Genomic DNA, 15,207 nt, shown 5'->3' on the forward strand with positions numbered 1-15,207 from the left:
TCAGTTCTGGCTCAGTTTTGCCTCAGATTTCTACAACAAATATTAAGAATTTAACACAAGGAGTTATACAGAATTGAGGACACAGAAGTGTTTAAGTAAATATATCCAAAAAGTATTCTTGGTTTTTAATTTAAGGAAAAACCCCACAGGTTAGACACAAAATTATAAAACATACTCAGTACAAAATAAACCGCAAGTCCAAAGAACAGATTCTTTTCTGAGACATCAGATTTTAAAAAAAGCTGAGATAAAATTATTGTAAGATTTTTTGACAAGTAAACTTAGTTGGACAGGAGGACAACAAGCTTGTTTGAAGACACAGAAGGAAGGCCTGGATATATTTACATTTCACAAATTGTTATCCACTGGGCTGCAGAAACAGTGATAACAAACAGGGTAAATCCCAAACTCAACTAGTCTGGTACCCAGTCAGTGCTACAAGGGCCAACATGCCATCACTTGAGGGAACAGCTTTTTCTAGTGCATCAGCCTATTTTTAAAACCTACTGGAATTGATAGTTACCATCACTGCTCCTGGAAGATGAACCCCTTTGTCCATTCAGTATTTTACTGTGCTTAACCTGAACTGTCTGTGCTTGAGCTTCAACCCACACAAATACATCTCAAGTCATTTTTTGCTCAGCCTCCCCAAAAAGTCAGATATAACTTCTACTCTAAAACAGCATCTGCTGAAGCTACACTTTTTTCTCCTCCAAAATAGTCTTTCATTTCCTTGTGTGCCACTATCTATATCTTCAGTTCACATCTTCCTGGTGCTAAGATATCCAAAAGCAAACAGCACTGCAGCAGTGTCTCACAGAATACACTAGATTTCCCTAATTCTGTATTCAGCCCCACATTTCTTAAAACTATATAAAAAACCCAAATTCCATTTTTTGGCCTCCTCTTCCCCCTCCCTGCTGCTGCTGGTTTTCAAGCACATACCTCCCAGTAGGGAGGCAGGGAGAGTTATGGAGACAATCAATTAAAATTTTTATCCCACTTATTCTCAGTTACTCCACTTGATTTCTGAATGACCACAGAAATGCAGCTGCAAATGAATACGTGGGGAAAAAAATCTCCAGGCACATGTATCAAACAGGTAGAGACAGCCCTAATCTAGCTGAAATTTAAGGCACACATCTTTAACACTGTATTTACAACAAAATGTTTAAAATGCCTATTAAAATGGCAATGCAAATCTTACCATGTCATCTAAACCCATTTTCTAAACCCTGTCTATGAATTTTATCCAGTGCAATAGAATCAGTACAGCTGGAGGGCATTTTGAAGGCACGAGTGGATGAGCCATTGTAATTTTTCTGCCATCCATCACTGAGGATTCAATGTAATGCCCTTCTCCAAGGAACAGAACCACTGCCAGTTCTTTCACAGGGGTGGCTGATGGTTGTGGCTTCTCTCCACAGAGACTGGAAGCAACATTCCAAGTCTGCTGGGCAGTGCTGCATCCCAGCAGCACACAGGAAGATCCCACCACTAAGTCATTTACAATACAAGGACAAAGCTGGTGTTGGAAATGCAGTCTCAGTGCTCTGCATGGAACCACATTCCACCCCTGATTTCAAATAGAGCAGGTCCCAGGTAGAACCTAACAGTCCTCCAAAGAATGCTCAATGTCCATCACCTCAGCTGGATAGCTCCAGCCAGAGCTCCTCTGAATGTCCTGGAAAAACAGCTGCTTCTGGAGGCTCTTTAGACTGTTCAAGACCTCTGGAGACAGTTCATGGAAGCCCACCTGTTTTTCATGATCATCCTCCTCCTCTTCCTCCTCCTCCTCCTCTAGAAGGTCCTCAGGAGGCAGAGGAGAACATCTGGAGATGTAGCCCTGGTCTGACTGCACAGACTGTCTTTGGTCTGTGCATTGGTCATCAAAGACCAGCTGGTGCTGCTCATCAGCCTCCCCTTGGCAGAGATATGGCTCTGAAGCAATGACACTCTGTTGGTAAAGAGGGTACATGTGTCCATTCAGATGGTCACTCAGGTCATCTGAGAGGTTTGCAGGATTCTGGTCAGCTTCTGCTGAAACCTCAGAGTCATTGTGGAGGATGATGTTATTCCTCATCGGAAAGCTTGTCTCCAGAAGAGGAACTCCTTCCATGCAGTCCTCATTACTCAGCACATGGTGACTGAGTACATTTCTATCCTCCATGGGAGAGACTGGCTCCACCACCTGAACTCCAGGAGCCTCATCCATGGGAAGGACTACAGTTTGAGAAGTTGGATCCCCACCTGGATTAAGCTGAGGCTGCAGTTTGCAGCCTGTACTTTCACCTTCATGCATGTGGAGGTTGATGATGTAACAGCAGCTGTCAGGCTCATGGAGGTGCAGCTGGTGTTTCACAATTCCACCTGGCTCACTCAGCAGTGAATCCACCTGGCTCTCTCTGTTTAGGGAATGCAACTCTTCGTCACTATCCACGCAGATGGTTTCACTCTCAAACCAGTCTGGGTGCTCAGTCTGCCAGTTCTTGAACTTCTCTATGGCCTCTTTCAACTTCCTCCCACTGGGGGAATCGATGTAATTTTCGGCTGTGATTTCCTGGATTCGATGGATCCGCCCAGGTTCAAACTTCTCCAAATCCTGAATCCGGAAATAAATATCCTCAAACTTGTCCATCAGTTGGTACCTGGATGTGACATTGAACAGGTCAGGTATATCTCTCTCACTGCTTATTCCCTCAAAGTAGCAGACTATGTACATTCCAAAACAGGCTGGCTTCTTGAAATCTGGCAGGATCAGGTTCAGGGCTGGTGTGAACAAATCTCCCATCGGCTTTTGCTGATCCTGCTTGAGGCACACAGGCTCACTCCCAAGCATGGCCTGCCACTTGGCCTGGGTGCCCCGAGAGCACAAGATGATGATCTTTGAAGCCAGCTCCTCCATTTCCTTCTTCTGCCGTGTGAGCCAGGGCAAGGGCCCCAGCTCTGAGATCTGATGGTCCTCCAGCAGATCCAAGGCTACAGCAGTGCCACAGACTGTCATCAGAAACTCTGCAAACTTCAGCACCACATCCACGTAGAGCACGTGGTCAGCAGAGTACACAATCCAAACCTTCCGGGGCTTCAGGGGTGGCAGTGACAGCTCGGTGTATGGTGCTGGTGGAAGACAGAAAAATATTAATTCCAGCCACATTCCCAAAATTGTAATGCTGTGAGTCAGCACTAATCAGCATAGGAGGGTATTAACAAAACTTTTAAGTTTTAATGCTATTTTGGCAACGTGTGTGGACAACATCTCATTAGGTAACTTTAATATGGAAGTGCAGACACAGGGAAGCTGTGATTTATAATAATGCCCAGATGATTCATCGACTTTCACCTCACAAAAACAATACAGCAGCTCCAAGAGGTTTGCAAATATTGCTGTATTCTCTGGTGGAGAGCTGAGGGCACCCACCCCAAACCAAGCTGCTGTTGCTATGACCTGGAGGATTAGCTAAGGTTCTTTTGCCAGTACAGCCTCAGCTGGCTCTAAAGTCTCACCACATTCCAAAGCAATTACCTCCCATCTGACAAATATTGCATTTCAAATTCCATACACAAAGCTTCTTCTAGCAAAACAGGAAGATCCTAAGGCTACCTTTTGGTTTCAAAAAGCATCTATAGAGTAGTTGGAGCTTACAAAAGCCCCTTCTGGGCACCTGTGTGAGACCTGCAGAATGCATGACAGGTGCTTGATAAAACACAGGTGACATCTTACCAGCTTGCAAATCGTTGTGGTTGCATTTCCCTCGTCGGCGTCCTGGAAGAGAGAAAGTCACTGTCACTTCTGAAAACATGAAGTAAGATTAAATGCTTAAAGTCACACCACCTTCCACAGATTAGGTTAAAAAATAATCTTTAACTGTGTAGGGTGATAAAGCCATAGGGAGGGAGAAGCCTAATAAAAAAACATGCTGAATGAATAAAGACTCTTCTACAGACAGTTCTTACTGTATTTTTCCTTTGAGAGGAGACAGAATGTACTCAAAATGAGCTTTCACCATCTCCCTAAAATCCAGGCAGTCTCAAGTACAGAACCCCCAACTGTTCTGCTACCTCTCTTTATGGAGAAGGGCTTTTTTAAAGATGGCTTTTTCTTAAGAAGCTTCTCTGAAGAGGTGTCTAAAATATCCCTAGCTACATCTTATCTGTAAGATTGATTTTAAGAAATTTTCCAAAAGATTACCAATTATTCCTGTAGTGTAAAAAGCAAACAAGATAAGCAGTGAGTTACACAGAAGACTAGGAATTAGTCCTTAAGGTCTCAATTTTCCAACTTGCTTGATGTCAACCTCTATGTCCTGTATTTTTTTTCTTCCACTTTAATTGAAAAACCTTATCTAATCTCAAAATAGCACAAAATTAATTTTGCAGAGACTTTGGGGATCAGGGGGAAGACTACAGCGTTGACAAACAGGAAGCTTCTGTTCTGCAAAACTCTTATGCAATGCAGGGGAAAAATAACTGCAAAGAAATCTGCAGCAATCTGCAGGAAACAAAGGGCTGAACTACGAAATTCCTTTTTCCCCTCACAAGCTCTGAAATATCATGAAGTATCAGACAGGATAAACCATGGAAGACTACTTATCTAGTGGATGGTATTAAGACATTGCAAGTCCTAGAAGGTAAAACAGAAGAATGTGTTTACACAGCCATTATCTCAGTGGCAAGGCATCAGAACAGCAAGGAACAAAACAGCAATAGGAGCAGGTACAGAAGGAGGAAAAAATATGATTTAGCATTGAGTTTTTTCTTCCTGGCTGGTGTGGGTCTTACCTGCTCGTTTTTTAGTCATGCACAGCACAGCTGTTATGACTGAGCCCACCAGTAACACACAGATCCCAGTGATGCACCAGTAGAGCCATATCATCATATCATCTGCAACACAAAAACACTCCTCAGACACTGCCTTACACCAGCAGAGCTCCACCAAAGAGCAGAAGGCTCTTGAGCAGCAAAGGCCAAGGCAGGAGGACTCTAAGTAGACCAGTGCTTCCCCCTTAGAAGATACAGCCACTTCTCCAAACTAATTCCTGCTTTCATGATGCTCCACACGAAGAACCATATGTGCAGCACACTGAAAACACAGATCAAGAACCTTCCTCTAAATAGCAATGTTTACCCAGCTTTGACAGGCATGCCGCCCATGTCCTGCCTGTTCATGAATTCTAGCAAAAAAAAATTTAAAAAAAAAAAAAAATCACCATTTTGGGTCATTAACTTCAGTTTACAGGTGTTTTTCTTTCTTTTTTTTTTTTTTTAATCTTGGGCAAAGCAGATCCTTACAGGTGCTGCAGCCAAAAAAAAGATGTCAAATCGCTATGCACAAGCTATCTTGACATTCATAAAAATGAATATATGCAAGCTATTCTCTCCAAAAGCTGCTTTATATTATGCAAATTTTTTAACACTGAGCAAAGTGACAGAAAGTATTTTATATTAAGACTCTTCTTGTCAAAACTGCTTCTCAAAGAATTCTGTGCAAGTGAAGTGTCTCTAAAAAAATTGCTCTTTAAGGTTCACACTGCATACTAATACTTGCCTCATTAAATCATGGTGAAGTCATTCTTAGCACAATTAATTCTGAACTCAGTGTTACAAGGGGACTGCTAAAGAAATATTTGACAGTTCATATACCACCAGCTATGGGCTGTCCACTTCACTATTTTCAAATAATGTAAAATTTTCGACAGGAACATTTCCTGCCCATTGGGTCATTCCCAGGAAGGATCATTTCTTGTTCTATACAACAGGAGAAGAGCAGCAAGGAAAAGTTTCAGGGTGTTGGAGGAACTTCTTACCCGGTAGATCTGTACCTGCAAAAGACAAGAGTTATGTTAAAAAATCAGTTCTCAGCTGCAAAACAATGGGAATCTAATTTACAGAAAAGTGGTTCTCACTTGCAGCTGCTTCACATGGGATGAAAGCAGAGTGTCTCAGGCAGTCTGTGCCACAGTGCGAGAAGAATGGCTGAATCTGCAGTTGAAATGAATTCAGAAAACAGAAGTTATTCTTAAATGAAATTTTGTTCCCTGATTTACTTTCCCCCTGCCTCAACACTCCCTGTATGCTAGCACAGAGACACAGAATTCCCACTTCCCTTCAGAAAACAAGATGAACAAGACTGATCAAGAATTCTTATGCCATACATTAAGTAGGCTGTGAGCTCCTGAGGTTGCACACCTGCCATTCCCACTCTATAATCTCTGATTTTGCAGCCTTCAACTAAGGAAAACTGACTACTGAGAATAACTATATAAAAAATTGCTCTTTCAGCCATAATCATTATCAAAATCTCAGAACAAAACACTGTGAAAAACCCCCTAACATTCCTAAGCTGCTCATTGCCTTGTTTGTGAAGGAAGGACACAGGGAGAGCAGTGTGATCCCACCTGTATTCTGTAGCTGCAGCAAGCTTTTATGTTCTTCTCCATTTTGATTGTGACATTCACTTGCTGTTGTAGGCCATCCTGCAGAAATCAGATGCAAGTTATAAGGGAAGGAAGAAAACTGAATGAAAGCAGGAAAAAAGAAGAGAAGTGAAAACATGGAGGGGTTGTCCAAAGAAGCAGAAGCTGCTATTTTTTTCCCTTTGAACAACAAGCCCACAGAGAACAAAATGGGTAAAGAATCTATCCACTATCACTGCAGGTGTCCTGTGTGAGACATGGTAATACAATTAAAACAGCAGGCTGAGACTGCACAGGGAACAGGAAACAATTAGGGATGTACATTGTCTAACTTCAAAGGATTTAAACTTACAGTTTCTTAACAATGTAGATGTCTTCAGCTTTGTAATGTGTAAATATTAACAAGTTTCCTTGTTTAATTAAAAGCAGCTGTCAACACTGCTGCTTCTGACACTAGAACAGGAAAGTAAGGTGCCCTTGATATCTGCTGTACACAATTAATATCATGATAATCCAATTCCTCACCATGATTAGCAGATACATCCTCCAAAATGAGGGTCATTCTCCTCTGCCAGGGAAATCCTCACACAGGTGTCCCAAGTGTCAGTAATAACTCAAACACAGCAGTTCATGCAGTACTAAGGGTTTTAAGCGTTAAGGCATAGAAAGATTAAACAAACTGAATGCCAATATCTCTGTCCTTGCCCAAGGAAGGGTGGAGAGTGATTCCAAATATTCAGTATTTCTCCTCCCTCAAATGCCTGAAGGGAGACCTTTCTTATATTGGAAGACACTCTAGACACTTTGAGCTCCTCAGTAATACAGACTGCAAGACCTACAGTCACTGATTCTCAGCTTAAATCAGTGATTCTTTATCTAAAAAATTTAATTAACACCCTCCTGTGATCATATTTGATAAAGCACTTCAGTGATTTATTGAAACTCTGCACCTCAGTTTTGGTTAATTTGCTTAGTCTTAGCTCCCCAGGCACTGCCTTGAAAAAGGTAATAAAGCCCAGATAGTCAAACATCAAATTTGACTTTGAAGATCTTTATAGGCTGCTTCATGCATTATAAAACCTCTTTTTTAATCTTTTATCCACCAACTTCCTGAAATAAAATTCCTCTTTCCAAAGACAATTAAAAATCTATAAAAATAACTCCTTGAAAACTGCTGTTCAAACGTTCTGGTTTAGCAACCACTTAAGATGTTTGCCTAAATGACCAGAGAAGGTGTGACTTAGGAAGGTAATCACCTCAGTGAAATCCTGTGTGATCATTTTACACTTCTTCTCATTCAGGTAACTGGCCACATGAATCTGGTATTGGGTTGGCTCCATCCATGGGTTGAAGCTCACGAGTAGAGTTGTGTCATCCAGACTTTCACCGTGGATCCTGGGTTCCCACAAGCTGCCTGGAGGGAGGGCAGATATTCCTGAGTTTCTCAACTGTCAAATATGCCAACAGTGTGCCCAGGCTATGTGACTCAAAAATTTTTACCTGTCTTTATACATGGGATGGTTCTTCTCATCAGAGGATCCCTGCAGTCTGCAAGAGAGACAGCAGTGGCTAGTCAGAAACATTGTACTCCCATTTAGGAAAAAAGCAGATTTTCTTATGAGAAGCCAGCCACCTAACCAAGCTCTCCTAAATGAGTAGATACCTTTGTTCAAAAGCAATAGCAAAATTCTGTAGAAGAACAGTATTGGTTTCCAGGGTATAAACCAGTCCCTTCACTGATGCAATGGTGTGTTTTGTTTTTCTTTTCAGAACAGAGAAAATTAATGAGGCTAAAACCATACTTATTAGTACAGCAATATCTGAGAACACTTGCTAATGTAAGACTTGTGCTGAAAGGGTCATAAAAGTGGAATTAAAACTTCATATTCATTCCCACACCTTGTAATCACACCACAACAACAGATTCCTCCAAAGGCATTCTGATACAGGAAAATTAGGAGGCTGGGATGTCTTAATGCCAAAACACTCTTCCACATTTCTAATTCACTTTTTTTAGCAGATTGGCACTGCTCTTTGGGATTTCCTTCAGAGTCAAATCCAGGCTTCCATACTCAACATTTAGCAATGTGGGATTTACAACTCTCAGCCTTAAATTATGTCTCTCCTCCAGGGTTTGGACAAAGGGAAAGGAACAACTCCCTGCTCAAGGCCTAAACGAACTAAATCACCTCTTACCAGGCATTGTGAGAGACGTGGACTTGCAATTGTAGTCTCCATTTACTGCCAGTTTGGGCAGGTGATACACAGTCACTTGGTAAGTCTGGCCAGGTTCCACCTCAAAACGGTCAAAAGTGAAATTCCACTGAAAACAAAACACATCCACAAGGACTTTAAAGGAGAATGTTGCTTTTTAAAGGCACTGAAACGAACAGCTGACTTGGCCCTGCTCCACTGTGTTCCCTCATCCCATATAACCCTTTTCCCGAAGCTTAACTACAAAAAATTGGAACTCATTAAAGTGTATTAAATATACCTGTCTCTTTGTCTGTCTCAATTCTTCTGTTTGGAATTAGTTTTTTCTTGGGATCTTTGAGGTGACACAACAATTTTACGCCAAACCACTGCGTGGAGTTTCCACCAAACTACACTCTGAACTGAAAGGATATTAGACTAACATATGCAGTTTCAAGATGGAAATTTCAGTCTAGTATGAATCTTGCAGCATTGTGCAAGTGCTAAGCATTTAGAATTGCATTTACACATACGTAGTTCTGTGCATGGCCATTCCATAGATATTTTCTTAAATCTATACTGTTTTCTGCATCAGCAATACTGTGCAAATTCTGGGAGAGGCACTGGCTCCTAGGCCAGAGGCAAGATAACTATGGTCAAATCCTGTGTGGTAAGGAATGAACTCCATATCCCTTATTGTTTATATTCCTTACTGTTGTGGCTGCTCAGCACTTTCCTGATGAGTCTCCTAGAAGGAATGTAAGCTGAAGGAACACCCCCAAGGTTGGTACTTTCCTCCACAAGAGAGCACAAGGAAGAAGTAGAAACAATAGGAAGAACTGAGTTAAAAAGCTGTAAAATTACACGCTCTCAAGCAGAATGCAAAACTCCCTACAATTATTTGCTTTAAGCAACATCCAGAGTGACAACACATGCTAGGCACTAAGAGCAATCATTCTCATAACCTGAAGGAAAGGAGGAGTGAAAGAGAAACGGGAAATGACAGCAGATCTCAAGTCCAACACCTTGACTGTTTCAACTCCAAGCAGTCTGCACTTTTTAATAACCCTGCCAAGACAGTGAAAGCAGAAACAAATCCACAGACTAGAAAATGTCATTTTGCAGCCCTTTGCACTCACCCGACCTCCATCTGGACGGACTTGAAGAGGCAAATTGTTCTGGAAGTCAAACTGGGCACAGATCTGCTGATTGCTGTTCACTTGCATCACGGCGAGCTCTGCCCCTTCCAGACAGCGGATGCTGGCTGCAGGCACAGGGACAGAGGGACATGGTCAGCTTTCCCTCTCCTCTGCACATGGAGAGGCCTAGTCTTGCCACAGTCTCACTCCTTTGAGGTGCTGAGGATCCCAGCACAAAGATAACTACCCACGGAAAGGTGAGCAGGCTTGACTAACAGCACTCTCAGCCTAAAGGTTGTCCTGCATGGCAAAGCTACATCTGTGCAAATGAAGGAGCAAAGGGGAAGGCAACTGCATTCTCCACACACCTGGCAGTTCCCTGGATTCAGTGTCGTGTTTAGCTCTGCCTCTCAAAGCTGCTTTGTGCAGTTTGGGTGCCAAAGCAAACACACCTTTGTTTTGGTACACATGGTCACAGTGAGAGAGTTTACAATCACAGCTGAATGAAATGATTGGGTGACTGAGTCACACCTGCTCCTACACCACCACAGCTGGAGATCATAACTCTACAGCCCTCAGACACAGGCCCTGCAGAAGGGAGCAATGAATGTGTTTAATTCTGTCTTAAATTAGTGCAAAACTTTGGACAAGAGCATGCAAGGGAAGCATCATTTGCAGACAAACAATCAAAGCTATTTGGAGACTGAAAAAAACTGACTTATTGGTAGTCATTTCGGCTCCAGCAATAAGATAATTATTCCTTTATCAAGACACAGAAGGACAAGATTACACCCACCAGACAAACAAAATTAAGCAGCCAACCTCTCAAATTCCCAAGATTTGCTTTCACGACTAGTGCAGTCAAAGGCTTGAAGTCACAATTCTCCTTGCTATCCTTACTAGATCACACCTATTTCCTCTGTTCCATGTCAAATTAAATAATCACCACTTACCATCCGTGGCCACTTTCCACTCGATCTGAAGCACGGGGAGCAGTTTGCCATCCTCCCGACGGAAAACATCCGAAGAGACATGGAGACTGCTTGGAGCAGAAGGAGTCCATGCAGGAGAGTTCAGCCAGCTGGACTCCATGCAGGTGCCTGTCCAGCAAATGAAAACCACATTTAGAGTGGGGCTGAGGAAGCTCTGCTTAATTACAGTTGTGGGCTGCTCTCTATGCCCCTTTTTAATTCTAGTTCATACACTAATTTTTCATCAAGTACTATCACAATGGCTTGTAATGAACACTTACTGGCAAACTTGTCTGAAAATTTCCATTTCTTTAAAAACTGACGATCCCAGCTTTAAATAGAAACTTAACAAGTTGGGTTGGGTTATACTCATGCCACAGCCTATTCCCAAACTCTATCCCAAAAAAGACATAACTTTCCATTCCTCTTCTAGCTGGAGCTTATAATGGATCAAACTGGAAGCAAAGCATGATAGCAGTGTTTCCCTTTACAACTCTCTGATTCCAGTAGGAAAAACATACTGCATGAAGCCAGTTAAAAAATATAAAAGAAAAAATAGATAAAAAAGCATGATCTGATGAGAAAACTATAAGAAGAAAATAATTACTTACTATTTCTTACGAGACAATTTAAATCCTGTCAGGGAAAGAAACAAGAATATTACTTTCAGAATAAAACTGACAGTAACTGTCGTCTGCTTGGTATGGGGAGAGGGGCAGGAAAAAAATAATTTGGTGATGCACACAGATTGGAAGAATCAACCATGATGGAAACACTGGACTAAGTGGTTAATCAAAAAATCAAACTCACAGGGAACGAAACCTGTGCACAACTGAACTGCTTATGTGACATCAGTATCACAGAATCAATGGGAAAAGACCTCTGAGATCATCCAGTCCAACCCACGATCAAACAGCACCATGTCAGCTGAGTGTTCATTCAGTTTTTCCTCAAACACCTCCAAGGATGGTGACTTAAACAGTAGAGTCAGCTACACATAAAGTTGTTGGCAGAGCAGGTAAACAGGTTAGTGCAGGGTAGGAGAAACATGTAGGTAGTCCCTTGAAAACCCTGAGTGGGGTTGGGCAATGGTGATACACCAGATAAAATACTGTTGCTTTTGAGAAGCAGATGATTGTGAGGTGATGCTGAAACTATCATCAGCAGAACAGGCACAGTCAGCTCTTTGTGTTTACTTGCTGTATTTTCACAGAAAGCTAAGAAACTGTTTCTTTTTAAATGGTTTTTGACTTGCTTTTGAGGTAAAAAAGAACAGACCGTATGCCGTGGAGAATCATATGAATCTGAATGAAAAAAACCTGGGAAACTGATTACAGCACCATCCCATAACAATTGAATTAAACTAATGGGAGGCAAAGATTTCCCAGCAGGATGCTGTGGTAACTAGAAAGAAACCGCTATGAGCTGGGCAAGTGTCCAGTTTTCCTTTAAAGAGTCGCTGCTGTGCAGGAAGGGCTCCAGCTTTCCACAATCTGCCTTTCACCTTTGAACCATTCTGTGTATCTTCTGAGGCTTGGATGATTTGAAGTCTACTGCAATTTCCCTTTCCCAATTCCTTAGTAAAAAGAAGCAGAGACGATGGAATGGTGATGAATGAGGTGCATTAAGTGCATTTGTTGGCATTTTAATAAGATGAGCTGTTACCAAGCATTTAGTTTTACTTTCAGGTGTCTGCTGATACCACATAAAACACTTTCCCTCCACCACTTCACCTCCCAGACAGCGTCTGCCACATGAGAGTTTTGCTGAAGAAGCTGCCGTTGCTCAGCCTGACCTGCTCTGAAGCTCAGCAGCAGCAGCTGAGCATGGTGAGTTAGACAAAGGAAGTGGGAATCACCCACCCTGCTCAGCAGCAGCTTTGCTTTTGAACCACACCACAGTCACACGTTGGGAGGGTTACTGAATCATCCTCTGAAAACACTGCAACCCACAGAAAGGGAAGGGGGAACTGTTTTCAACTGTCACAGCTTCAGTTGATGGTACTTTTTCCTGCACGTGTCAGCAGCTTCACGGCTGCTTCTAGAGAGGCTGCTCCCAGGCTTAAACCAATTCCTTTTTCACAAATCTGTCTGCACTTTGGAAATTGGCTTTTTGATAGAAAAGGCCAAAGCAGCAGCCCTGCACACTCACTGCTCTGTGTGCACGCCAGAGTGCAGGGCAACACAGCTCCTCTGTAAAAGTTGGTGATGTTCTGGTGAACCCCTCACCCAGTTACTGTGGTTACATTTCCTAAAAAAAGGAGGTACAGACAGCAAGACAAAGTCAGAGCCCAAGCATCCAAAGACTCATAGAAACTCTAATATATTACTGTCAATTTCTGTGACTAACAATGTTTGGGATATCACGGTTAATGTGAGATGCCTAAGCAATGCTGTAATTTTCCCTTTGCCAAGGCTTTACATTTTGTAACTCTACAATGTCCAGCCTAAAGAAAAATTGCAGAACTGGTCTGTTTCCTGGGGGTCTCTTAAAATAAGAGTGAAGGCAGCAGAGCAGAGGGCAGATAGAACAGGGGTAAGGATACAGTCAAACATTAGGAGAGGTGTCAGACTAGACAAAAGATAGGAAACGTGTACAGGAAAAGATTACAGAAACTTTTATCCCAAAGGACACATTTTGTTTCACATTTGTCTGTAGCTGTACCTGACTATCTGCCTTTGCCAGACTGCTGAACATGCACCATGGCATATAAAGCTGTCCAGCTTAGAAGACAGCTGCCCATTTTCCTGCCTCACTGCTATTATTGCTTTTAAAAGAATTGAAAAGCAAAAACAGGTCGCTTCCCACTTCTACAGACTCTTTATATGTCTCTGAGGAAAAAAAAAAAACCAAAACAAAACAAAACAGCAACCAACACAACAAATCCAAAACAATCCTCAAAAACCACCAGAGAGAGTGACCAGCTAGGAGTTCATACTGTGAAAGCTGGCTCAGGTTGGTTGGTTCACTTTTTATGGAGACACACATCGGCAGCTCCTGTCCGGCCGGTTTCACAGCGAGACAGGGCAGCCCGAGAAAATCTGCCTGTTCAACTCCTCAGTTTGCTCATTTCCCTCATTTCCCTCCACGTAACGCTCATTTCCCTGCGCCCTCCTAAACAACCCTCGGCTGCAAGGAACCGGTTAAAACTTTTCGGACATTGGGCAACGTCAGCTGTTAGCAAAGACTCACATCCTGCTCGGCGCTCGGGCAGCTGGGCACAGCTCGGCACGGCACGGCTCAGCTCGGCACGGCTCAGCACGGCTCAGCACGGCTCGGCTCGGAGCTGCCGCTGCCGGGCGCTTCCCGCAGCCACCGCCCGGCCCGGGCCAACCCGCGGGCTCTGCAGCGCTCCCGGGGACAGCGACAGCGACACCGCCCGGGGACAGCGACACCGCCACCGCCCGGCCCGCGTCCCACCGGGGCAGCGCTCCCCATCCCAACCCCGGCTCCCCGGCCCGGCGCTCCGGGCGCCGCTTACCGGCTGCGAGCAGGTGAAGGGCGGCGCGGCGTCCAGCAGCAGCCGCAGGGCCGCGGCGAAGGGCGGCAGGGCGAGCAGCGGCGGCAGCAGCAGGAACAGCGGCGGCAGCCCCGCGCCCGCCATCGCCCTCACGCCGCCGCCCGGCGCTTCCGGGCCGGGCCGCACCTGAGGAGGGGCCGGACGGCGCGGGGCGGAGCGGGGCGGAGCGGGGCTGCCTGCCGTGTGGGGCCGGGCCGGGCCGCGGAGCCCCGAGCGGCTCCTCCCCGCCGGGACAGCGCCGTGCACGGGCAGAGATGGGGTTAGAGAGCCAAACCTGCTGCTGCCTGCGGTTGTCTTCCTCCTGGCGAGTCAGCGGGAGGGTGCCGAGGTGTGCGTGCTCATCGCGGACTCGCCAGGGTTGGAGGGACGTGTGGAGATCGTCCCGTCAAACCTCCCCGTCAGGCTCACCTGGGGCAGTGACACAGGAACCGGCGGGTTGGGAATGTCTCCGGACAGGGATACTCCACGGCCTCCCCGGGCAGCTGCTCCAGTGCTCTGCCGCCCTGAATATACAGAAGTTCTTCCTCGAGTTGAGGTGGAACTCCAGTGCACACCTCTGACTTCAGGTAAATATATACCATGAGCATTAAAACTCGACAGCAGCAGCGCTCTGCAGCTGCTGAACAAAAGCATTCAAAGTGTTTGCCCTGCTTTTCCAGTTGTGGGGCTGTTCTAAGTGCATCCACTTTACAGGGGCTGTGCAAACCTGTTACTGATCCTGATGCTCACCCCATTCCAGCTGTCTCACAGGTTTCACTCCAGGTTTCGCACTGTTTTCACACTGCAGCACACCCAAGCCACTGTCACCTGTTCTTTGCCATGGTTTTCACCTCGTGGTCTCACACAGAGCTGTAACTCAGCTGAGTTTCCAGCTCAGGGAGTTTTTCAGCAAAGCTGAACCCTTTTCTGGGCTTTGACCAACAGCCACGAGTGTGGCAGTTTTGTATGGTTTTGTGGTGGCAAATGTCTAA

The 15,207-nt window shown here is 44.4% G+C and overlaps 1 protein-coding gene across 1 annotated transcript; it reads right to left on the bottom strand.

Annotated features, from left to right (window-relative positions):
• Positions 1 to 90: 90 nt before the first annotated feature.
• IL17RA (interleukin 17 receptor A) lies at positions 91 to 14,365 on the bottom strand. The gene is made up of 13 exons (XM_085049356.1): positions 14,198 to 14,365; positions 11,328 to 11,352; positions 10,699 to 10,845; positions 9,746 to 9,870; positions 8,610 to 8,736; positions 7,914 to 7,961; positions 7,670 to 7,827; positions 6,396 to 6,473; positions 5,904 to 5,979; positions 5,805 to 5,819; positions 4,780 to 4,881; positions 3,722 to 3,763; positions 91 to 3,117 (listed from the first exon to the last, which is right to left on the bottom strand). Exons 1-13 carry the CDS (start codon positions 14,318 to 14,320, stop codon positions 1,610 to 1,612), a joined length of 2,574 nt encoding a protein of 857 aa, XP_084905482.1. The 5' UTR covers positions 14,321 to 14,365; the 3' UTR covers positions 91 to 1,609.
• Between the last annotated feature and the right edge of the window lie 842 nt (positions 14,366 to 15,207).

The sequence above is a fragment of the Lichenostomus cassidix genome, chromosome 1Ab (genome assembly GCF_008360975.1).
Source record: "Lichenostomus cassidix isolate B80296 chromosome 1Ab, HeHo_3.0, whole genome shotgun sequence".
NCBI classification, from domain to species: Eukaryota; Metazoa; Chordata; class Aves; order Passeriformes; family Meliphagidae; genus Lichenostomus; species Lichenostomus cassidix.